A 25,624-nucleotide genomic window follows, 5' to 3' on the forward strand; every position below is an offset into this window, starting at 1 on the left:
TAGGTGTCTTATCTATCTATCTACCTATTATAGGTGTCTTATCTATCTTATAGGTGTCTTATCTATCTTATCTATCTATTATAGGTGTCTTATCTATCTATCTACCTATTATAGGTGTCTTATCTATCTATCTACCTATTATAGGTGTCTTATCTATCTTATCTACCTATTATAGGTGTCTTATCTATCTATCTACCTATTATAGGTGTCTTATCTATCTATCTACCTATTATAGGTGTCTTATCTATCTATCTACCTATTATAGGTGTCTTATCTATCTTATAGGTGTCTTATCTATCTTATCTACCTATTATAGGTGTCTTATCTATCTATCTACCTATTATAGGTGTCTTATCTATCTATCTACCTATTATAGGTGTCTTATCTATCTTATCTACCTATTATAGGTGTCTTATCTATCTATCTACCTATTATAGGTGTCTTATCTATCTATCTACCTATTATAGGTGTCTTATCTATCTATCTATCTTTAGATTCATGGATGGCCCTAGTGTAACCTAATAATAGATAGCATTTTTCGTACTCTTAAAAACGTGCTATTTCAATGCAAATAGAGTGAATTGACAGATATTGATGCTGTTTCTCCTCCCTAGGAGTCACTCTTTCATTGCTTTCGTTTTCAAATTTTACGAACTTCACAAAGCTAGCTATGTTACATTAGGGAACATGGTCGTGGATTCTGCGGTTTCTTAATCGATCAAAAACCCAATATGATAGGAATTCAGGTTAGATCATGCTTAACACTGTCTACTGATGCCCCCAAACATCCACTCAGTATTTAAGTTTCATTAGGAAATCGGCACGGAAATTTCAAGTAAGTTCGTATAAACTTCACTAGGTCCTAGGATTTGAAGAAATTTCAAAATGATCAAAAAACGTGCATCTTCATGAAAAACTGCAATATCTTTCCACCGTTTTAATGTAGTGCCACCAAATTCAAGCACATACATTCTAGATAAATGTACTAGATGTTCTCAAAATTCCATGCACAAATATTCAGTAGATTTTGAGTTAGAAGGATTTTCTTGGCCAAAATTGTCAAAATTTGCGTAACCGAAAACAAGCTGTTTTGAGCAAATCTAACCATTCCAAGCGGATAATGATAACTTCTTACAAACATTGCGGATAGGAATGGATTTTATACCAGTTATTAAGAGGTTTCTTCCGCACACTACACCAAAAATGGAGGATGAAATAACATAATTCTAGGAAGTTATGATTTTTCATATGTACCCCTGTAAAATGCCGCTCAAGTTACAAATGGGAAAGTTAGGGTTAAGTTGGAATAAAGTTTTCTCCAGGTTCCATTTTGTTCGCGAAACTTAATCTCTTGCCATGAATAGAATCAATTCGGTGAATCCTAATGCACAATTGAGTCGCTTTCGCTAATTTGCTTGTTTTGAATTTTTAATCTCCAACATTAAAATGTTACAAAGGGGAACATCGGCGAAAAACACCGAAGTTATAGCTTCTTCTACAAGACTTTTTTGTAAGACTTTTTGATGTACAATTCCAATATGCGCATCACCAACTTGTTAGATAGTTGGTAAGAGTGTAAAATAGTGTTTTGTTTTGCAGAATACGGCGTTTCTCCCTTGTTTTATCCGTCAGCATTTAGATACATTATTCGCACGTTTTATTAGTTCATCATTTTTATTATTGCATTCGTTTAAATCGTTTCATCAGTGCATTTGCGCAATTAAGTAAGAGGCTTATCGCTTTTATATGAAAGAAAACGGAGGATGAGCTACATAGTCGTGATTTTTGAATTTTAAAACATTTGACTAAATAACCTTACTTTACAAACTCAAGGCAGTCACTGACAGGTGCTGACACACGGTGCAACATTGCATGCAACATTGCACGCAACAGCACTGCTGCAGCGTGTCTACCCCATGTTGTTTGTTCGCAATGTTGCATGCAACAATTCTGAAGTTGAATCGCGCTCTGCTGTTGCAACATTACCTGCAACATTTTGAAATTTCCAGCCAACCAGCTTGCACCAAATTTATAACTGCTGACCAAATATCCGTAGCATAGGAGGCTGACACAAGCGACGTTGCATGATTTTGTTGCAATGTCACTCCGATTCAAATTTTTTGCTTGCAATGCTGCGTGCAATGTTGCACCGTGTGTCAGCAACTTAAACGCCATTGAAATCTTGATGATAACATAAAGGCCATAACTATAATAAGTATAACTCTGTGCATGGGCAATTAGTGTAAGATATTTGTTATCAGTTTCAAAGAACATCATAACAACACAAGACTTAGTAAAAGGTTACATTAGGCAACTATTACAGCGAGTGGTTGTAATATTTTTTAAATCGATTTTAATCCCGGAAAAACATTTCCTAAAAAGAAAACAGTACGATAATGGTGTTCTCTAAGCATTCTGATCCACCATATTGCACTATTTATTTAAAAAGAATAAAGAGGAATGACAAAAAATTGAAGCCAAATATGAAGTTACATAAGGGAACTATCGAAGTAACTGGTTTTAGTACACTTCTTATAATCGATTTTTACCCCCCAAAAACTTTCTCAGAAGGTGAACAGCCATGGTAATACTCTTCAAAAAGCATCTCGATTTACCATATCACCTTTATTATATGAAATAAATAAAAAGAAATGACAGAAAATTGAAGGCGAATGTGGAGTTACATAAGGGAACGCCTTGAGTTACAAAAGGGAACCTCCCGTTACATTAGGGAACGTGTCAGGTTACATTGGGGAACATCAGGTTACATTAGGGAACTCTTGAAGTTACATTAGGGATCGCGATCCCTTTTGTAACTGTAATGAGTTACAAAAGGGATCAAATGTTACAAAAGGGAGCGTGTCAAGTTACATTAGGGCCCCATGAATCTAACTACCTATTATAGGTGTCTTATCTATCTATCTACCTATTATAGGTGTCTTATCTATCTATCTACCTATTATAGGTGTCTTATCTATCTTATCTAGTCGTAATTATACACTTATTCCAATAAAGTTAGTCACCAAAAATCTAGAAAGCTGAGATCACTGAGCATCATGGGAAACTTTTCATATCAAAAAAGCATATATATACAAAGCTTTTTTAATACAAACTGCAGCTCGATGTGCTCAGAAGAGGTGAGACTATGCTAGCCCAAACGTGACAAAACTTCAAGTTGCATTTTTTCATGATCAAGCAGTACTTTTTATACATCAAGTTGATTTTCATTACACCAAGACCCTTGTGTTCTATGTCTAGTCATTTGTTTCGCTTGTCTAGTCATTTGTTTTTGATATCAAGCGCAATGTTTAAGTTGACAAGCAGCCATCACAATCAAAAGTCATTTAGGTCTTTGCGATTTGCATACAAAAGGGAACGCTAGAAGCACTCAGGAGAAGATTGATTTCGATCAGCTTGCGAAGGCGGGCGCAGGGCTTTTTTGGCTTTATTACAATGTTTTCCAAAACCTAGTTTATATATTTTTTGAAATGTTTATATAGTGTTCTACTTACGTGAAAAAAATCAGACTGAGCAAATTTGAGCAAGATTGGTTTTTTGACATCTCAAATGTAGACTAGCAACTGCGCCCGCATTTGCTATATAAAATCTAGCGTAAACATCATGAAAAATGGTTCTTTGAGTACAAAAACTAGCGAATTCTTCGTAATGAAAACTCTTATCATGTTTTGGGTGTTCTCTAACACCAATAAAATTGTTTTATTGGCTAAAAACAAAGATAAACAAGCCTAAATTTACCTTTGAAAGATCTTCTTGTCAGCCGAACTTCCTTCACAAACGGTCCGCCATTGTTGACAGGCAGAGTAGTGCTCATGCCCGTTTCAACGCCCTCCCTCCTCCCGCCCTGCAACTAGCTTCCAGACCTAGCGCGTTCATCGATCGCAAGCTGATCGAAATCAATCTTCTCCTGAGTGCTTCTAGCGTTCCCTTTCGTATGCAAATCGCAAAGACCTAAATGACTTTTAACTGCGATGGCTGCTTGTCAACTTAAACATTGCGCTTGATATCAAAAACAAATGACTAGACAAGCGAAACAAATGACTAGACATAGAACACAAGGGTCTTGGTGTAATGAAAATCAACTTGATGTATAAAAAGTACTGCTTGATCATGAAAAAATGCAACTTGAAGTTTTGTCACGTTTGGGCTAGCATATGAGACTGTAACCAGTAAACGATTCGCAAGTCCATGAACAGTTATCAAGCGGTTGAACGTGTAAAATGAATTTACCCATAATCCTTGTCGGCCTCAGCTTTATAGCTTGTCAGGTGACTAACTTTATTGAAATAAGTGTATGTAATTTGGAGTCTAGCACAAGTTGTTGTACGTACCATGCCACGACAGATTCAGTACTATAGCTAATTGAGACATGTCAAAAAAAATTCCAAAGAAAATATATATGTCCAATAAGGCTCGCCATACATGTGATGGCCGTCGATACACATATGATTTTGTTCCATTTCATTCTCTTCTATTTCATTTTATTCTATTCCATTTATTCTATTCCATTCCGGTGTATGGAGAGAGGGCCTAGGGAGGGAGGGAGGGAGGCTGGATTTAGCGCTACGTGGCATGCGCATGCGCACATGACATCAGCCAAACAAGATGGCGGAAAGTGAAGGTTGTTTTTCCAGAATGGTGAGTTATTATTTATAAACCTTTCCTCCTTTCTGGTACTTACAGAAAGCGTATTTCAAACGTAGTGAAATTCCTTAATCCAGAAATTTTCTTCCAATTCAGGGAATCTTTATGAAAATATTATATATTTGCTTAATATGGCTGTTGATGTGTCAGTACTCAATGGCATTTTATCTACCCGGGATAGCTCCGATAGACTACGAAAAAGGCCAAAAATTAGAAGTCAAGGTATGTTATATGTGTTATTATGTTATTATGAGTTCTTATTACGTGTTATGGGGAATTTTGGATTATTGTTTTGATATTTTTGCTGTTCGTTTTAGGCCGTGAAGATGACTAGTGTCAAAACACAGCTTCCATATGAATACTACACCTTACCTTTCTGTAAACCACAAAAACTAGACTTTAAACCAGAGAATCTAGGTGAGATATGCATCTTCTTTCGTTCGAAAAACTTCTAAACCTAACCTTTTTTCGTGCGTACTTTTTATATTTATATATTTATATTTTTGAGCACCTTAACCATAGCATGTTTGAATGTGGCCTCAAATTTAGGTATTTAAGTATATTCTGTGTTGATGGTTCCTTGTTTTGGGTTTTTAGGAGAAGTTCTTCGAGGAGATAGAATCGTTAATACGCCATATGAGGTATCTAGACATATTTCGCCGTATTTAAAAGTGATGTAGCTAATTATGTCATAGAATGAACGCCTGACCTGGATAGGACTCGGACTTTGTGTCATTCTCATCTCATTCCCCAGTTATTCTCTGCCCATGCCTACTAATGACCCTTTGAAACCTTAGAATTTTAGCTATTGATTGGGAAAAATGCCTTGGTGAGAGGCAAGTTCTCTTGCATAGATTGGTTAGAATGCAATACTAGGAAACATTCCAGACTTATTTTACTGAAGGTGTTTATGGTTTTCTTAGTTTGACTATAATATTCTAAAACATACTTTTTTAAATTCAGGTTGCAATGAATGTGAATAAAAAATGCACAGTGCTGTGCGAGCCCATAGAACTAACGGATGAAATGGTGGATACCCTTACTAAAAGAATAGAAAAAGAGTACTTTATTCACATGTATGTAAATTTAAACTAACAATTACAAGTATAAAACTACTGTAGTACGGACTGGTCACAGGTAGAGATAATATACAGTAAAATCTCTATTAGCTATCATCCTCTATTTACAGTAGTTGCCAGTCGTCAAAGTTCCAAAGAATTTTTTGCAGTAATTTACACATATATCAAGCGGCAAACAACTTTTGCAGCCACATGACAAATTCTGCGAGGGTGCCTGCTTAATAAAGGATATGAGGTACTGCAAAAACTGCTTTGGCACTTTGATGACTGGCAACTAAAGAGAGGATGGCAGCTTGACAGTTGTATTGTATAAGAATGATATAGAAATGTAAAAAAATGTATAGAAAAAAAGATATCTATCTTTACTCAACTAAATTTTGGAACTCGAGACCCTTGTCAGAGGAAAAGGAATCAACATATGAATCTTTTTTCTACTGTAGTTTTATAAAACCTATATTTTACGACTATCACTCCATGTAAGTGGATCTCTTTTGCTCTTGTGATATTCAAAAACATCATGACCAAAACTGTAGAAGCTGTAAACAAACCCTTGTGACAGGGGTCAAAATATGTGTGCTTAATAATAATAATAAAGAGCTAATAATGGGATTGACAGTGGGTTCCAAAGAGTGGCTCTTCTTCCACTGGATTCAAATTGGAATTTAAAAGTCGGTTTTAGGAAAGGGAGGAAAACTGGAGAACCCAGAGAAAAACCCTCGAAGCACAGGAGAGAACCAACCAGCATCTCTAATCACAAATGATACCGAGACATCAAGATACCTTTGGGACTCAAACCCAGGTCTCCTTGGTGAGAGGCAAGCACTCCCACCACTACGCCACCCATAATTCAGTCAAGCGTCATGCAATACTGATATTTTTTCATATCATACAAATGTCTTTGTTTGAATTTGATGATTTTTCATTTCTTGTAGGGTTCTTGATAATCTTCCTGCTGCTACTAAGTTATATATATTGAATAATGGCGAGGTATATATTTTGTTTTGAATTTTTTGTATGGCTAAGTTAGTAAGTGCATTACTAATGAAACAAGAGGTCTTAAGGTCGATTCCTTATATTTTTACATACTTGCTTCATCTTCTTTCTGATATCAATAGTTTTTTTTAGTGTTTACAGCTGGTTTCATGTTTCTGCTACCTAACTGACTCCAGGCAACTGGAGTTTTGGCTTCCGTCATTCAAATTTATGATGAGCAGAGTGCATTCCTAATCATTCCAATCACAAGCCACAAACAATAGATATTACTGGGACTCAACAGCTATTTGCCCAAGGGAAACATTATGGGAAGTAGGTTGTTGAGGCGCTGGAATTTGATTGATGAAAGCCAAAATACCATACTGAAGGACAAAATACCGGACTAGTAGAAATATGAAATAGGTTATAAAAAACCTGTTTACAAGTAAACTTGTTAAAACATGATCTGCAAGTTTATCGAACTACTTAAAAAAATCATGCATAGTTCATAAGCCACTGGCTTTAAATGCTATTTAAATAGATTACTGATGGTGAGAGGGAATAAAGAGCCCACACACCATAAACTTTGTGGAAGACTCGCTACTACAGTTGCTAAGGGAACACCTTAATCTTTTGCAACAATACAAATGTATAACAATTTTATAAAAGATGTTTGAAGTTTTTGTAACATTTTTTGAATTACAGACTCATTATGACCATGGATACAGGCTCGGCTTTATCTTGGATGACAAGGTATGAAATATATAGAGATTGCATGTTAAGAGCTTGATATGGTTTTTATTGACACAAGTTTCCATATGATATCGTGAACAAGCGAGTGATATCATAATATGGAGAACAAGTGAATAAAAAAGATACCAGGCTCTTAAAATGCAATCATTTGTTTATTACACATTTAGGGGAGATAAAATGTCAAAATTTACTATTTCCAGTTCACTGTGAAGTGATATTGTATCATTTCACTGATATGGTTTTTATTCACGGCTTTATCACACAGATATCAATCCTAAAAGTGTAATAAAAGGCAAAATGTATAATTATCATAAAGTGCCAATAGAATATTATTATATAATTTGTACTGTTTGTGCTTCATTTTGGCATCAAAATAGTCACAATTACCAACAGTCATAAAAGTAAAGATTGGATTTGTAGGTTTGATAATCAGACACTTCAAAACACAACTTCAACAATACAATTAAATTTGTATGGAACACAAAATCAAGGCTGACTTTGAGCAAGAGAGAGCTTAAAACTAGAGTACAACACAGCCTTAGTGTTTGCCATGGTTAGGTTGGGACACCTATGGTTCGCAAGATGATAGAGCAAAGATTACCTCTAAAGAAATTCAAATAAATTTGTTTAAAATATTCAGTGTAATTATTGATGAAATATCTATTTTCTCTTATATTAAAAATAATCTTTACATGTGAAGATATTATGATGCCTTCACATGTGAAGTTAATACCTAGTGGTTATGTAATATCCTCTATCTCATACTCTCTATATTAGTATTAATCCAAGTTCTTCATGAATTGCAGAAAGTTCTTATCAACAATCATCTGAAAATGATCTTCAAATATCATACATATGATAAGTATGTACAATCTGTAATGTATTTTAAGGGGGGGGGAGGGGAGGGGACAGGAATTAGTTTAATGAATCAAAAAAATATTTATTCATTTATAATACACTTGACAAAATTACTCAATTCTGATTGGACAAGAGGAGTACAATTAAATCCTAAATTGTACCCTGTAGAGTCTCAATTAAGTTTCTCAATTTTTTTGAGTGTATTATAAACAAACATCCCACAATCTTCTTGCACAATTCAGAATTTATAGGTACTTGTGATGTCTTGAAATTTCTCATATTGGACTCGTCTAAAGGCTCATCCAATTTGAAAACTTTCAAAACTACTATAAATTCCAAATTGTACCCAAAATCCTGCGGTCTTATTCTAATCAATTCAAGATAATCAATTTAAAATAATTAATCAATTAAAACGACTTTTTAACATGTACATTCAATTCATGTATTTTATTTCAACAAAACTACTGTATTTCAACCTGTGACTGCAAAAAAACTTCAATTATTATTTCCTCGTAGTCATAGTATAATAATTTTCCCTCAGTTTTCCAATATAAATTTTATTTTTTCAACATGTGTTATCATATGAAAATGTACCTTGTATCTTAACTTGGGAGTAATGTACATTGTGAAGAAGTCACAAATATATTTTATTGGTTTGTACAGTTATTACTGTAACTGGACTACCAAAAAGAAAACAGTTTTATTCATCATTAAGCTTCATAATCACTTGTACCAAGGTTTGCATCATTCATTTATTTTAATTTCTTTTTCAATTCTAGCATAACTTATAGAGTTGTTGGTTTTGAAGTGCAACCAAGAAGGTAATTATTAAATAATGTGGGTGGGGGGGGGGGGGGGGGGGGTTGGGTCATCTCTATAACTATCTATCTTGAACAATACCACTCTCTTTACAGTACAACTACTGTAACCAAGGCCACTTGAACAGTTAGACAAGACAACCAATTAAAATGTAGAATGAAAACAGAGCCAATGACAAACCTAGATGGCATGAGAATTGTAATTTGACTCTGATGTTATGTGTAAACAACTAGATAGCCATCGTCATTTTCTAGTGGGAATAAAAAGATATATTGAAAGGCTATTGTTTTCTGTTACTTTCTGATTGGCTCCTCTACCCAAAGTTGGAATGTATTGTTTTCATTCTACAATTTGATTGGTTCTCGCTGTCTAATTGGCTCCAGTTATAGTAGCCACATTGTAAATCTTTTAATTGTATCTATGAATATCTGAGGCTAGACGTGCATAAATGAATCTGTGGTTATTTATAACTCTAGTTATATGCATAGAAGGAAGAGTACTATTATCACTCTCTTTATTGCTTTGCACTGATTGCGACAAAAGTCATGCTGCCCATATGCAAGTAATATTGCAATAATATGTTATTGCTCTGGCAAATTGCAATGGTAGATCGTGTTGCAACAAATGACACAGTCTTAATGCAGTCAGAGTCTTAAAAATGATCAAGTCCTGTTAAGGCAAGTTTGTTATATTTGACAACCAGATTTTGTTACATTCTAGTTATGAATTTAATTCTTTGGACATCGACAAAAATACCTGTTCTCTGAAGTCTGAGACTCCTGCTGGCCAAGAAATCAAAAAGAATGGTAAATAAACTATTATAATTTATTATGATTATTGCAAATCACAGGTAATACGCTGTTAGTAATAGTCTACTTAGCATAGCCCTGTTTTTGCAAAATCAATAGCAAAATAAGATGACTTCTGCTCAGGTTGTCGAAACGTCAATCACATCAAACAGTCCTTCTCAGGACTACATCCACCCGGATGATTATATTACTTTGATTAACAAAAATCAATAGTGGCGTCATACAGTAGTACTACACTCACCTTTAGGATAGATTCATGGACTTGGTATCATACAGTACAGGGCTGTATGCGAACTGAGTTTATTGGGTCTCCCTTGATTCCAGAGTTTTTTTCTTGGTTTTCTAATTTTCTTCCTCCTTCCTACTGTAACTCCACTATGTTAGTTAGCTGTGCCCTGAATTTGATAAGCCCAGAGGTTGTTTCAGGGTTCTATCTGTGAGCTAGCCATGCCGTGACTTTGATCAGCCCAGAGGTTGTTTTAGGGTTCCATCTGTGAGTTAGCCATGCTCTGACTTAAAAATCAGCCCAAAGGTTGTTTCAGGGTTTGATCTGTAAGTTAACCATGCCCTGACTTAGATCAGCCCAGAGGTTGTTTCAGGGTTCTATCTGTGAGCTAGCCATGCTGTGACTTTGACCAGCCCAGAGGTTGTTTTAGGGTTCCATCTGTGAGTTAGCCATGCTCTGACTTAAATCAGCCCAAAGGTTGTTTCAGGGTTTGATCTGTGAGTTAACCATGCCCTGACTTAGATCAGCCCAGAGGTTGTTTTAGGGTTTGATCTCTATGTTAGCCATGCCCTGACTTAGATCAGCCCAGAGGTTGTTTTAGGGTTTGATCTGTGAGTTAACCATGCCCTGACTTAGATTAGCCCAGAGGTTGTTTTAGGGTTTGATCTGTATGTTAGCCATGCCCTGGCTTTGATCAGTCCAGAGTTTGTTTCTATATTTTTATTATGAGTTTGTATATCGGATACAACACGGACACGAATACTGTAGATTACTTATCAAACGTCTAGGCTAGTTCCTTTGTGTTTCACTAAAATTTTCAAAATTAAAGTTAATCTGGCCAAAAAAATCCAATTTAAAGTTTAATCAAATGGATTCAGGATTCTGTATCAGATTTACAACACTTTTCACCGTCCTGATTTCTGTTGTGTTTATCTCATGAATTATTAATGAGTTTGATGTTTTGGTGTGGTATCATAGACACTTGGAGGTGTGACCGTGGTGTGTTTTTTGTCTTCATTCTGCAGTTCGCTGATATCTGTAGCAATTTATATTGTGAAATTGATCTTTTTTCTTTTAGCTAAAGTACGTTTCACCTATGAAGTGGAATGGCAGGTATGTTCTAGTAGTGAAAAAGAACTGCAATTGCAGTTATTTATCATTTTAAAAAAAATTTTTTGAGTTTTGTGTCTAATAAAGTTTATGTAAATCATCCTTATCATCATCATCATCACTCATCATCATCAATCATCACCATTATCAATAATCCTAAATAATAATTCATCAGTCATCATCAATCATTGTTATCACCCATTGCTATCAATCATTAATAACCATCATCACCATCATTATCATCATCACTCATATCATCATCATGTGTCATCATCATCATTCATCATTATCATATCATCATGTATCATCATTATTGTACATCATCATCAACAGAATCATCATCATCATCAATGGTTGTGACTCAGTATATTGTTTGATCATTTGACAGTCAAGTAACATAGTATGGGCCTCCAGATGGGATACCTACCTTGCCATGAGTGATGTACAAATACATTGGTTCTCTATTGTCAATTCAGTGGTGATTGTGCTGTTTTTATCAGGTACTTACTCTTGTGTATTGCATTTTACAGTTCAATCCTCTTACAGCAGTTTTCAACTTGGTTGTGAGCAGGATGCTGAAATGTAGTTTTTTGCTTCCTTCAAGTTTTGAATGTTGGCTGTGAAAAACAAAGTTCCGACAGGCAACTCAAAACTACTAAGTTTAAATAATAATAAAAATATAAGATAATTATAAAAAATAAAATTACCCCCTACCCTCAGAAATTCCAAATTTCTCTCTGGGTATGGGGGGTGGGGAGTGTGGTGGATATGGATAATTTCTGGAACTACACAATAAGAACAATTGTACTTAATAATCGGGACTGGGGGGGGGGGGGGGGTGTTCACTGTAATTCACTTAAAAGTGCACCTCATGTGAGCTATTTTTTATTTTATCTTTTATCAAGGTATTGTGGCGATGATTATGATCAGGACACTGCGAAGTGACATTGCTCGCTACAATAAAGAAGATGACTATGTAAGTACATGTGCTACAAGTAATATGATAATAGATGGATAAATGAGGGAACTTTTACAAATAAACACAATAAATGAATTACAGAAAATGTACAATTAATACCAATAGTAAAAAAGAATTGCACAACTTAGCCATAATATAACGGGGGTTCTTATATAGCGCATTTTACATGGTCGCAATGCGCTTCACAATCATGAGCGGTGGAGAACTTTACGGGCTGCATATTTAATGCAATTATTAGCAATATTATTGCTTTGAAATTCCACGACTTTTGCTGAAAAATCAGTTTTATTAGCTGTCTTTTAACGAAGAAAATTTTGTATTTCACAGGAAGACACAGTTGAAGAGACAGGATGGAAGCTTGTTCATGGTGATGTTTTCAGACCTCCTCAAAAACCCTGGCTATTGACTGCCTTTATTGGGTCTGGTGTACAAATATTTTGCATGGTATTGATTACTCTAGGTGGGTATTACTTTTAAGTCTGCATTCAAACATTTTTGCTTTATAGGAGACTTACTAATAAAGACCAGTTATTATTATTATTATCCTCATCATATTCATATTATTATATTCTCACCCATCCCTCCTCTCTTCTCTATAAATGGTCCCTTATGCTGCGTGCAGTCATAACCCATTGGAGACTACAATGTAGAAGAGTGTAAGAAGTATGGTATGAAGCAGAGTGCTTCTCAACACTCTTGGAGTAAGCTGTCAATCTAAAAGTGCTACTTAACTGCAAACAGTCTGAATGCATGAGGCAGCATTTTCTATAATATCTTCTGTATCTTTCTCCGATAAATAATAAGCATTCCCTAGTATTTCCTTTTGCACCACTAATGAACTAGAAAGAAATAGAAGGTGTTTTGTTTTCAATATTTCAAATATTTTTTGATTTGTTTCAGTGTTTGCAATGCTGGGAATGCTGTCGCCAGCTAGTCGTGGAAGCCTGGTACAAGCTATTATTCTACTTTATGTTTTCATGGGGTACGTTGATAGCAAATCTTAACTCTTTTTCTTTTAAATGTTATGTCATTCATTTGATAGCAGGCAGCACTTGCTAATGGATACTAATGCATACTTTTTTTTTGCATCTACTAAAATGCTAATATATTAAGTTTCATCACTTCATATTGCTGGTTTTCATAGCCACCATGTTGGATAAATTAAAAAAAGAGACATGTATTATCTCTTTTGTTACAGAATATCATTCAACATGGCTGCCATACTTGTCTCTTGTTATTTGATTCTTTTGGAAATGATTGAAAAACAGCAATATTAGTTAATTATTAATTACATTTTGCCTTTATTTTCAGTGTGTTTGCTGGCTATCATGCTGGTCGACTTTACAAGACTTTGAAGGGTGTAAACTGGAAGAAGTCAACAGTAGTGGTAAGTGCTATATAAATGGTTTCACTGCAGTCAAACATTTATGAGGTGATGGCAACCTTTGGAGAATTGCCAAGTTGTCAATAAATAGCTAGAGGTTAATTATTTATAAGCATCCTCTTCGAGAAGTACAGGGGTTGTGTGCTTCTAATGCATCATGTCTCACCAATAGGCCTTTTCTAAATTCAATAAACAGGATGCATTGAGGTCTAGGTTCGGTTCAAGCAACACCATAAAAGCCGCATGATGGACAAAAGATTTTTGTATCCTAGCTAGACCACAATGCACCATGATTGCTATGTCAGCAAAGGTCTATTTGACCTTCATCTGAATTCTGGGCTGGGTGTGGATCTCAAAAGCATAAAATGTAGAATATAGAACAGCTGTAACTACAGTACATATGATTGAGAGGATAATTTATAATTTGTGCTTTAGGTTCTGTTAATATTGATCTGTATTATAAAATTGATCTTTTACAGACTGCAGCACTTTATCCTGGCTTTGTGTCAGCCATCTGCTTTTTCCTCAACTTCTTTATTTGGGGAAAGCATTCCTCTGGAGCTGTAAGTATATACTTCACAGCTGCTGCTATCTATTATTTCCATTGGTATTTACTTGAAAAGTTTACTTTCCTTTTATCAATAAAAAATTATCAATAATTACTAAATAATGAGAATGCTTAACATTATTAGCAAACACTTTCATTTTCCTACATATTTTTAAAACCCCTGAACAGGGCTTATAATAATTGCAGGTCATCAGACAATGTCCACCCAGAATTTATTTGAACTTGTCAGGTCAAATATTTTTCTTGCTGGTCATTTTGACCAGTAATGGTTGAGCCAGAAACAAGGCATGACCATTCTAAAACTAATTTGGCCAGTTATCATGACCTGCAACTGACCAGCCATTACTTTAGGCCCTATGTGAAAAATGTAGAGGGTGATTTGTGAATTCCAGGTTTAGTGTGACACATGGTTCTTCTACCCATTTTTCTTTTTGGGTTGAAACAGGGTTGCAAAGGGTAGCACAGGGTTACATATGATGCATGTTTTGAGCTGAGATAGGTGTGTAGTTATTATGTGAAAGCTGCAAAATGTAGGAGTGTGATAAATTTATGATAACTATACCCCTACTACGAGCTGCATCTAAATTTCTCTCCCTCCCCCAGATTGGAAATTCCAGACCAAAATGCTCTCCCTCTCCTTCTTCGGATTTCCAAAATGCTGTCCATGGTAGGAGTATGGATATTTTCTGGAACTACTACTGTACGCATTCCAGGCTTACTCTGACTCATGATTCACCTAACACACATTTTCCTCTCTGGGTTGAATCTTTAGAGTAATCATTTAGTGTTAATTTTTATAATTACAATTTATCATTGATAGGTTCCATTCACCACCATGATTGCTCTATTGTGTTTATGGGTTGGAGTTTCTCTACCGTTAGTGTTTTTAGGATACTACTTTGGCTATCGTAAATATGTAAGTACAGTAGTTACGAGATACAGTACCAGCTACTTGACAGATTATGTTTATTCCCGTGTGAATAAAAACTTTCATTTAAACCAGCATCGTGGTAAAGGTCCCTTAATGAAGGGAAACTCTCCCATTTCCTGTTCACCTTTGCTCAGTCTTAGCCTCGATTGTGTACAAATATGTTCTATTGTGTTCTATTATGTTCTTTTCTTTTATTAAGGTTGATTGTATAGTAAGGAGTGTATGTACTACGGTACAATAGGTGTTAGTTAAAATTATTATTATTATTATTATCATCATCATCATCATCATTAGAGCAACCAGCCAGTAGTAACTACATGTACTCATTAGATAGCCAATAGATCTATGTCTTATCCTTTCTGTTATACACTTGTCTAAGACTGGCCTTTGTTATTGTGAAATTATTTTTGTGTTGCTGTCGGTATTAGTTTCTCATTTGTTAATTAACCTTTTTTAGATACAATCTTTATCATCTTATTAACCACTCCATTTTTCTTCATTAAAGCCATATGAACATCCAGTACGAACAAACCAGATCCCAAGACAAGTGCCTGAACAGATGTGGTACATGAAAACTTTGCCAAGGTAAACCAAAGAATCAGTTGGGATTTAAGAAATATAATATATTATCATATAATTATCCATAAAATACCTATATTTCTCCTTTTCAAAAAACTGATATTTTCACGTGTGAAAATAACGTGTGAAAATAACGTTATTTTCACGAGTGAAAATATCGTTATCATGTGTATTTAAGCTATTGGTTTATAAATTAAAAACTTTTTATAATAATTAAAAACTTATTAAGTTGATTTTATGGATAATTATATAATAAACAGAATATTACATGCGCTCACTCGTGAGAGTTCTTTTCAACACTCGCAGATAAATTTCGTATCTCCGCGCGCCCATGTAATACCCTCTATTTAACAGATAGTCATAACAGATTTCCAGTTCAGATTCTCTGATCTAAACATGCAAGATGATGAGAACACATGCCAAGAAAAGTGTAGAAAACCAAGATCAAACTCTTTTAAATATCAAGTACACAAATTAATAAAAAATATGTTTTACTTTTCTAAAGTTTAAATTGAATCATAGATCTAGAAGATGTACTAAAAGATGACATGAGCATTTTAGATACTCTCATTGAAAATAGCATTTCCACCAATTGGAACATGCTTTAGAACTCAGTTTTTTAATCATTGTATCGCTTGGGGCATTCTCAGCATGCTAGAAAATTGGATGTCGTTGTGGCCACAATTTTTCCATATTTGTATCATTTTAAGAATTTTTCTATTTTTTTAATTTCTTGAAATTGCAGTCAGGAGTCATATCCCCCCCCCCCCCCCCCCCCCCCCAACTTGCTTTAAACATTGTATTTAAATTTATTTAATTTTTAAACAGTTTTCTGCTAGCTGGTATCCTTCCTTTTGGAGCTGTATTTATTGAGCTGTTCTTTATACTGTCAGTAAGTATTAAGTTACATTGGTTTACAGTCATTTCGCCCACGGACCATTTCACCCACGCCAATTCGCCCACGCATAAAATCATCGCTACCACTTGGAAATTACCAAAACAGAACTTCGATGAGACTTGTTAAAAAGAAGCATAGTCTCTTGAAAGACATTTGTATATGATTTTGAAGCATATTTGGAGCAATCATTTCATGATACGATCAGTGAAAGTGGAGATCTAAACGCGACCAAGGACAACGTTCACTTAATAGCTACCATATTGAGTCCGTTTCTACCAGCTTATGACTCGGATGACTTTATTTCCCCATACTCTAATCTATGAACTGTGTGCTTTGGGTAGCTTTATCATTCTTTATCATTTTTTAACTTGCCAAAGTTCGAGAAAAATACAAAATACCTTATGCGTGAAACATCGATCGACAAGCGACGCCATATTGTTTTCGTGTAATCAACAAGCTTCCTAGTCGTTTACTGACGCTTTCTTTACCTAGAATCCATTAGACTTTATTCTTTTCACTAATAAAGTTAAAGGAAAAGATATGGTGCTTTGAGATGGGAGATGTCGTGTGTTGCTGAATCTGACATCTACAAAAAATATTAGACAAGTTTTTAGACAAGCTCACGAAAACAATATGGCGTCGTTTGTCGATCGATGTTTCGCGGAAGGTATTTTGGTTTTTCTCACTCTAACCTTGGCAAGTCAGAAGCAATAATATTAAATATGACCTAAACATTCGATTTTTCGATGAAGAAGAAGGATATTGTAATGTTTTCAACAAACTACTCTACGGAGACTAAAAACCTATTGGTAGCGAAAAGACTCCGGCCTATGAAACACCGTAAACTGAGCTCGATCGTTCCACTCAATCGTTAAGTTTTTGGCGTTCACATCAGATATTAAATGGCCTCAAATTTATTGCAGATAAAGTCACTAGATCATTTCCTCTTAGTTTTTTAGTACAAATAATAAAGTCTAATGGATTTCAAGAAAAGAAAGTGTCAGTAAACGACTAGGAAAAGCTTGTTGATTACACGAAAACAATATGGCGTCGCTTGTCGATCGATGTTTCGCGCATAAGGTTTTTTTGTATTTTTCTCGAACTTTGGCAAGTAAAAAATAATAAAGAATGATAAAGCTACCCAAAACACACATTTCATAGATTAGAGTATAGGAAAATAGGGAAATAAAGTCATCCGACTCATAAGTTGGTAGAAACGGACTCGATATGGCAGCTAAGTGAACGCTGTCCTTGGTCGCGTTTAGATCTCTACTTTCACTGATCGTATTGTGAAATGATCGCTCCAAATATGCTTCAAAATCATTTACAAATGTTTTTCAAGAGGCTATGTTTCTTTTTAACAAGTCTCATCGAAGTTTTGTTTTGGTAATTTCCTATGGTAGCGAAAGGACTTCATGATGGTAGCGAAAGGACTCCGGGTGGTAGCGAACCGGCAGTAGTGAAAGTGCGTGGTAGCGAAACGACCGGTATTCGTATAAAAAGTTCGCGTTTTGAAGTCTTGAGCTTAAGCGTCAAGTAGGGTTGGTAGGTACCGGTTGGTAAATCACGAACTACTTTTTTTTTAGTCATGGTAACATATTTCTTAAAGTGATTCTACACGTGGGCGAATTGGCGTGGGCGAAATGGTCCGTGGGCGAAATGACTGGTTACCGTTACATTAATCTTGTAACATTTGGGACATCAAGGTTGGAAGGTGGAATAGTACATTCACCTCTGGGGTCTCAGGTTCAGTCCCTGTTCTTGGCATCAGGTAGTGGAGTTTGTTGGGTCTCTAGTAACCTTGATTCAAGGGTTTTTGTCCATGTTCTCTGGTTTCCTTCCTCTACATGTACAAAACCTCACTCACTTTATTTTTGATTTGATCCATTAGTTAGCCATGCCCTGACTTGTATCAGCCCAGAGGTTGTTTCAGGGTTTGATCTGTGAGTTAGCCATGCCCTGACTTAGATCAACCCAAAAGTTGTTGCAGGGTTTGATCTGTGAGATAGCCATGCCCTGACTTAGATCAGCCCAGAGGTTGTTTTAGGGTTTCATCTGTGAGATAGCCATGCCCTGACTTAGATCAGCCCAGAGGTTGTTGCAGGGTTTGATCTGTGGGTTAGCCATTCCTTAACTCAGATATGCAAGTAGAGTTTCTTAGGTCTCTCCCTTAGTCTGTGTTCAACAGCCATTAGCAATAGAAATCAGTGTACCTGTGGTTTAATCACAATCATGTTCTTATTGTTTTATTTCAGGCTATCTGGGAGAATCAGTTTTATTATTTGTTTGGTTTTCTCTTCCTTGTCTTTGTTATACTGGCCATTTGTGTGTCACAGATCTCCATAGTAATAACCTACTTCCAGTTGGTGTCAGAGGTAGGTTGTAGTACTGGGTGTAAACAGGATTTCTCATGGGGTACAGTAATGCACTCTTTACTAGCCTTAAACTCATCCACACATATTATCCCCTTTTCTTCCCACATCTTTCAAAATACACACTATTATGATTGAACTGTCAATGGGGAGGGGTTGTAGAGGTCACAAGCAACCTTGGATACTTTATTCCCAACTCATCCAACCCCCCCCTCCCCCATCTCCAACCCTCATCTCAGTATGCTCCAATAATTCTGTAACTTATGAAAACAGAAATCCATATTAATTTACAAGTAAATTAAATTTATGTTGTGGCATATTTTAAAATTTATTCTTTTTCTTTTAACAGGATTATCATTGGTGGTGGAAGTCTTTTCTGATGTCAGGCTCCTGTTCTTTTTATGTTTTCCTTTATGCTGTATTCTATTTTGTTACCAAGGTATGTCATCATTATTGCTGTATGCTATGGATTCCATTATCTTGTAAATACTATTGGCCACAAGCACCTCCCTAACCATAAATTCTTTGTACATTTTTGACACTTTCAAATACTTGTTATTCTAGTACTTTTCATTGAAATGTTCAATTTTCCAGACTTACTAATCTTGAGATGTTTTCTCAAAATACAATTTTTTTTGCAAGTTAGATAAAAATTTAAAACTTGAACCAATCTCATTTCCAAAGTGGTTCATTTCTAAAGTGGCCAACAATCTTGGCTAATTTATGATAATACCTTGACAAAAATAATTTGATTACAAAAACAAACTAGCTTGAATTTGAGAATGTGCTTTATAATTGTTATTGTTTAAACAAATTCACATAGTTTACTTCTCTCTTTTGCTTTCAATCTCAGCTTCAAATCGTAGATTTCATTCCTGCCCTGTTGTACTTTGGTTACACCCTCATCATGGTGTTCTCCTTCTGGCTGCTCACTGGCACTATTGGCTTTTATTCAACATACTTCTTTGTGAGACACATTTACTCTGCTGTCAAGATTGACTAATATTTGTAGGAAGACACCTTGGTTTTATCACTGGCAAAGACAAGGGGATGTGGAAATATTTACCATGTTATGATTGAAGGTTTAATGATTGGTCATAAATACTGAGGAGAAATGGAAAGAGAAAAATAAGTTTTAGGGGCATGAGAAATGTGAGCGCCTAAAAACACTGCCTTAAAGTCTGATTGCATTTCATAAAACTGTTAAAGAGCATGACTGTACAGTCATGGTGCAAAATTCACAACATTAATTTTAGTGAATCAGTTAGGAACTTGTACATAGAGGTCACATGACTTTACTCTCCTCGAACCAAGTGATAATATCAAAATGGACCCAGAAATGAAAAGAGCATCCCACAATTGTTAGGATTAAAACAAAAGATTATTTTCATGTAACTTAATAGTGATATGTAATGATAAAAAGGTAAATTTTACACCATGAAAAGATGAAAAAACTGTCGTTTTGGACACTAGTCCTTCCTTTACTGTGACAAAACATCAGGACTAGTGTCCAAAACATCAATAAGTTTTTTAATCTTTTCACGGTGTAAAATTTACCTTTTTATCATTACTGTTTCATAGAAACACCAACACAGCTCACACTAGTTTTTAGCTACATGTAGTTATCTCTTAATAGTAATATGGGGCAATTGGATTTTATACCTACCATGGCCAACGCCTTCCTAAAAAAGAAAAAGAGCAATAGAATATAACAAAAAAATCTCTTAAATCATGAAACCTCAAAATTAGGAATTAGGTAGGAGTATTAGGGAAGTGCCCATTCATATATATTAAAATCTTATTTGAAAAACTGTGTTAGGTCATAAGTACTTATCATCATTTCATTTTGATACAAGTGCTTGGTTTGAGGGGAGGGATGGGGTGGGGTCACATACACATACAACATAGTCACACTACAGTTCATGAGACTACTATGCATCTATTTCAAGAAACGTTTTAGAAGGTGCTGTCACACTCATGGTCACAGCATTGCTTTTTCATATACCAATGGGTTTCTCGGTGACATGAAATTTTCTCTAATAGTTCTTAGTAGTTAATTACAATAGTATTGCCTATGTGTTACCTTCATTACAGTAGTTCATAGTTAAGCTAACTTCATACACTGTAGCTTCACCTATGCATTTGGCTAAGGCCAACTTCAGTAGGCCAATCAGATACCCTTCTTTCATCTGGTTATAAACTAATATTAGAGCAGAGTAATTCAGTTCACAAAGGAGGATTGTTCATGATTGATATCCCTACCTCTTCCCCCATGATTATTTATGGCACGTCTTGTATCAGACATGGGATATGGTAATGAAAGCAAGGTAAATGGAAGCAAGGCTATTTTAGCAGAACCACAGTCGCATCACACCTGAGTCCTTCAGTTTAATTCCTAGACCTGGCATCTAATAATTATAAACAGAGTTTGGGTTTCTTGTGTGAAGGTTTTTCTCCAGATTCTTCAGAGTATTTCTTCCTCTGAATAATCTAACATGCTTAGTTGCAATCGCTAACCCAGATGTTGTTTCAGGGTTCAATCCCCTGTGACTTATAGCCATTATAATGACTTTCTTTTGTTCATTTAATTAGCAACAATTGTCTTACTATTCTCACGAGGGAATACAAATATAAATAAGAAAGAAAATTTGCTAAGCATCTTGTTATTGGGAGGCAAATGATTCCATCATGCAAATGCCCTATTGTGATCTCATACTAAGGTCAAACAGAGAAACTTATAACAAGCTGAGCCTAATTCATGGTACTGTGTCATCTTTTTCACAGCACTCATATCATATTTTAAATAAATTGAAGTAAAATATTTAAATATGATTATATCTACTTTTAAAATTTCTTTCCAATTTCCTTTGTCCTGCATTAATCTTAACAGGATATATTAATAACATTAATTTGGTAAATATTTATAAGTCTTAATTTACATGTAAAAAATTAAAGTCTAAGCTTAAGTGTTGTTGCAATACATACGGGTGGCTTTTTGAAACTTATTTTGTGAGTAGCTTGTTTGGGTCACATCAAAGGTACTAACTAGGACAGATGGATAGGGTTATATTATATATTTATATATTTTACAACTATCACTTCCCTTATGGTAGTAACTGTTCCCTGAGGTTAATTTACTCCACAAACAATACCACCACATTCTATTTTACAACATATAACTCTGAACTAACATGTTCATTTTTACGGAGGGAGGAAACTGAAGATTCTGGAAAAAACCATTGTGGCAAGTGAGATAATAGTCTCTTTTGCAGGCACTCTTAAGTGTCGGTCCGAGGGAAGCGTTTCGGACCAACACTACTAAGAATGGCTGCTGAGGAGACAGTCAGGGAGAGAACAACACATCAAACAAACCCAAATCAAATTTATTATGTTGCAGTCTGAGCTGGGGCTCAAACCCGGACCACAGCAGTGGGATGCAAGTGGTAAACTACTACACCACCCACTATATATTTTCGATTCAGTTGTTCATAGATACCAAGGTAAAAATGGGATAGCTTGCAGTCTAATGTTGTGCTGGCTAGTGGAATTTTCTGGTCATAAACATCCTCTACTACCAACAGTCTATCTGTTTTGAGGAGTTGTCCAGAATATTTACTGCTGTACTATCTGTGCCAAGTAGTGCCGTTGCTTTGTTAGCGATTAACCCCCTTGAATAAGTTAATAACATTTACCTTTCATTATGATTGACTAAGATGCAAGTGGGAATACTAGTAGTCTTTTCTTATAGAAATAATATTATAATAATAAAATCTGCAGAATAGTGACTAAGACCATTTCAAATAACTATGTAAGAAAATGGCTGGTAATTAGAAAAAATTTACAGGTTCATAACGCAATTAAACTGCTGACCCCCATGAACAGCCTTATATAGATCAAATGGCCCATAATGAGGTACTTGATGTTGGTCTAACTGATTTAAGATTAATAAACTGACACTGATGGTACCTATTTTGACAAAATTTTGCTTTTATTTAAAAACTTATAAAAAGGCACACATACAGTTGGATTCACACTTGGTACACGAATTGGTGACCTGCACCATGGTATATGTTATTCACAACCTTGGGGACCAGTCCTTACTTGGAGAAGGAAGAGGGATTACTTAGAAGAAGAGGGAAAAATGTGTGCATGCAAGCTGTTAATAAATGTGCATCATGATTGACAGGGGATGAAAAAATATCTCACTGCCACATCACAACATCCCATTTTGAATAATGATCAGTGCTTTGTACAATGCAAGCAGAGGTCTTTCTGCTCTGTCCTTATGCCAAAATGCAGGGCAGAAAAAGACCACTACAAGCAGAGTAATGTCAAGAGTTATTAAGTTGTCTAAAAATATGTAATTAGGCTGTAATTTACAATTTCATTTCATCTCTATAAGAGTATAAGCATGTCAAACTAAAGTTTCGAAGTAGTTCTAACTAGTTATAAACTAGATACGGAAAATATATTAAAAAGTAAGCAATCTTTCAAAACGTTTTCAGAATGCCAAGAAATCTGTGTATTTTTAAAAGTATAATTGAAAAAATAAAAAAAATTCTTGATATGAGATTGTTGTGTTTTTATAGATATAAAAATTCAGTTTTTGAACTTGTATATTTACATTTGTGTTGAATCTAAATAATTATAATTATTTTATTATATTTTTTCAGTTATGACTCTTGTTCTTGTGATTCTTGAAATCTTGCTTGTCTTTGTGCAAATTCATCTAATGCTCTTGCTTCTTTTAGTTGTCTTTCTTTACGAGATAATGTTGCCTTTTCTATAATTTGATTATTGTGTTCCTAAAAATATATGTAAAAAATAACATATTTGAATAATGGAGGTAAAAGTTTTGGTATTTTAAAAATAGATCTCAATAAGACTTGTATGTCAGTAACGAGTTAAAATGAGTTTGTAACATTTTGCCACACATACTGGAGGGGGGGTTGGGCAAAATAATTGACCGGTCCAAAATTTGGGGGCTCTGAAAATTTCATATTTTAAAATTCACCATCTTTGTGCCCCCTCCTCATTATATTAAATGAACCTTTCTATAGCACCCAAAAAATAATTACAAAGCTCCACATTTTTAAACTATCACAAAATTAAAAGCTCCCCACCCCCCTTCCTTCATAAAAAAAAGATTTACTACCTGAGTACAATCGATCAGTTCGATTGCTATTTTCACATGTATGTAATAAATTTGACCGTAAACTTCTTCATTTTTTTTGTAATAAAAAAATTCTTAATAAAATGTCACACTAGTTAGCGTTTTACTTTTTTTTGTAATGAAAAGTTTTTTAATAAAATGTCACGCTAGTTAGCGTGACGAGACAGGTGGACAGACAGACAGACTTCTTACCATTCTTCGTTCCTTCGCTTCTTCGAGTTTGTTTTTTATTTCTTCCTTGGTTCTTCGTTTCGCTTTTGGTTTTTTCTTTTCCAGAGTCTTTAGCTTCATTGGTCTTCTCTTAACATTACCAGTGTCAGGATAAAGTACAACGTCGAAAGCCATTCCACCTCTGCTTTGGGGTCGCTCTATAATGCTAGTGCTGTTGTTGTTATTCATCTCCTTGGTGAATGACACTTCCTTTCTTTCTTTGGGACTCTTCTTTCTTCTTGCGATTGAGGTACCATCAATACTAAGATCTTCTAAGTACAAAAATCAAAATCAACAAATCTGCTTAAAAACATCCGCAAGGCATTTTTTTCCCGTTACTGGTTGAAGTTAAGAAGGATTAGGAAAGTGGATTGCTTGGATGTTTGTTTGTCTAGATCTGTTCTTTGTGTAACAGTCACACCAAAGTGCAAACGATAAACTCATATCTGAAGAGTCATTATTGTATTGAAATCTTTAGTGCTAGAACCCAGCAGTAAAAATCGTATATTTGAAAAATATCCATTCTTATTTAAAATAAGGTTAAGAAAAAAATATTTATAATTATGCTAACCTGGTGTTTCAGGACGTTCTTCAACATTAGCTTCTTTTATTTTTTCCGGACTCGAGTTCTCGCTAATTATATTATCCTCTTCCAATTCTCCAACTCCGCTGTCTGTAGTACGAGTAGATTTAGCAGAATTTTCTCTGTCAGAGCGAGAAGCAACTGAACCCGAAGCTAAACTGGCTTGGCTTCCTCGTAAGCTGTCTTCTCTTTCAAGCTTTTTGCTAGTATCCTTGGACTCTAGATTTTTTTGGACTTTTTTGGGCATCTGAACTTCGACAACACCATTTGACTTGGAAGCATTGCAACCCATATTGAGAATCTACGGGGAAATAAAGATTGAAGTCAGCTTTCGAGAAAATAACTTACTCAATAAATGGTCCTTTAGTACAGACAAATGGTTTCTGGTAGAAAATTGACTGGAACATTTTCCGAATATTTTATAAAATCAAAACTTTAAAACATTGCCTCAACAAAGCTGTGCATTCCTGCACTGAAAACTTACCAAGAATTTCTAATATCTAAGTAGAACGACGTAATTAACTTAGAGAAGACCCAGCTTGCAAGTAAACACATAAATTCTATGCACTCGTTCTTTATGAAAGCAGCATGTAGCGTTGCTATGTAATCGTTTTGCTGTAGCCATAGATACGTATATCTTTGATGTGCGGTAACTAAGA

The 25,624-nt window shown here is 35.1% G+C and overlaps 3 protein-coding genes across 4 annotated transcripts; 2 read left to right on the top strand and 1 right to left on the bottom strand.

Annotated features, from left to right (window-relative positions):
* Positions 1 to 4,578: 4,578 nt before the first annotated feature.
* Positions 4,579 to 22,964, top strand: LOC116294763 (transmembrane 9 superfamily member 4). Its single transcript, XM_089032906.1, has 23 exons — positions 4,579 to 4,656; positions 4,759 to 4,884; positions 4,980 to 5,079; positions 5,260 to 5,303; positions 5,626 to 5,738; positions 6,674 to 6,728; positions 7,419 to 7,466; positions 8,273 to 8,328; positions 9,104 to 9,145; positions 9,864 to 9,949; positions 11,257 to 11,291; positions 11,677 to 11,788; positions 12,194 to 12,264; positions 12,595 to 12,727; positions 13,168 to 13,249; positions 13,579 to 13,654; positions 14,131 to 14,214; positions 15,040 to 15,135; positions 15,656 to 15,735; positions 16,558 to 16,621; positions 18,883 to 19,002; positions 19,349 to 19,438; positions 19,853 to 22,964. The coding sequence occupies exons 1-23, from the start codon at positions 4,624 to 4,626 to the stop codon at positions 20,000 to 20,002; spliced, it is 1,896 nt and encodes a 631-aa protein (XP_088889032.1). The 5' UTR covers positions 4,579 to 4,623; the 3' UTR covers positions 20,003 to 22,964.
* LOC148909704 (uncharacterized) lies at positions 21,199 to 23,566 on the top strand. The gene is made up of 3 exons (XM_089032907.1): positions 21,199 to 21,326; positions 22,397 to 22,499; positions 23,010 to 23,566. The coding sequence occupies exons 1-3, from the start codon at positions 21,282 to 21,284 to the stop codon at positions 23,180 to 23,182; spliced, it is 321 nt and encodes a 106-aa protein (XP_088889033.1). The 5' UTR covers positions 21,199 to 21,281; the 3' UTR covers positions 23,183 to 23,566.
* On the bottom strand, positions 22,969 to 25,548 carry LOC116294762 (uncharacterized). Of its 2 annotated transcripts, none has more exons than XM_031702422.2 (4): positions 25,450 to 25,548; positions 24,954 to 25,266; positions 24,365 to 24,651; positions 22,969 to 23,804 (listed from the first exon to the last, which is right to left on the bottom strand). In XM_031702422.2, exons 2-4 carry the CDS (start codon positions 25,255 to 25,257, stop codon positions 23,673 to 23,675), a joined length of 723 nt encoding a protein of 240 aa, XP_031558282.2. In that variant the 5' UTR covers positions 25,258 to 25,266; positions 25,450 to 25,548; the 3' UTR covers positions 22,969 to 23,672. The 2 variants fall into 2 exon arrangements, with proteins under 2 accessions (XP_031558282.2, XP_031558280.2); XM_031702420.2 differs by having other exon boundaries at positions 24,365 to 24,654.
* Positions 25,549 to 25,624: the final 76 nt, after the last annotated feature.

The sequence above is a fragment of the Actinia tenebrosa genome, unplaced genomic scaffold (genome assembly GCF_029948245.1).
Source record: "Actinia tenebrosa isolate PJP-AT-01 unplaced genomic scaffold, QUT_ActTen_1.0 PGA_scaffold1__47_contigs__length_23844297, whole genome shotgun sequence".
Classification (NCBI taxonomy): domain Eukaryota; kingdom Metazoa; phylum Cnidaria; class Anthozoa; order Actiniaria; family Actiniidae; genus Actinia; species Actinia tenebrosa.

Excerpts from the sequence above, each read along its gene's own strand:
- LOC116294763 (XM_089032906.1), top strand. The coding sequence starts at position 4,624 with ATGGCGGAAAGTGAAGGTTGTTTTTCCAGAATG. Across the intron at positions 13,655-14,130 it reads GGAAGAAGTCAACAGTAGTG|ACTGCAGCACTTTATCCTGG; the intron begins GTAAGTGCTATA and ends GATCTTTTACAG. Across the intron at positions 14,215-15,039 it reads GAAAGCATTCCTCTGGAGCT|GTTCCATTCACCACCATGAT; the intron begins GTAAGTATATAC and ends TATCATTGATAG.
- LOC148909704 (XM_089032907.1), top strand. The coding sequence starts at position 21,282 with ATGGCACGTCTTGTATCAGACATGGGATATGGTAATGAAAGCAAG. Across the intron at positions 21,327-22,396 it reads GATATGGTAATGAAAGCAAG|TCTGAGCTGGGGCTCAAACC; the intron begins GTAAATGGAAGC and ends ATTATGTTGCAG. Across the intron at positions 22,500-23,009 it reads AGTTGTTCATAGATACCAAG|GCACACATACAGTTGGATTC; the intron begins GTAAAAATGGGA and ends ACTTATAAAAAG.
- LOC116294762 (XM_031702420.2), bottom strand. The coding sequence starts at position 25,257 with ATGGGTTGCAATGCTTCCAAGTCAAATGGTGTTGTCGAAGTTCAGATG. Across the intron at positions 24,655-24,953 it reads AGAACGTCCTGAAACACCAG|AAGATCTTAGTATTGATGGT; the intron begins GTTAGCATAATT and ends TTTTGTACTTAG. Across the intron at positions 23,805-24,364 it reads AAGCGAAGGAACGAAGAATG|GAACACAATAATCAAATTAT; the intron begins GTAAGAAGTCTG and ends ATATATTTTTAG.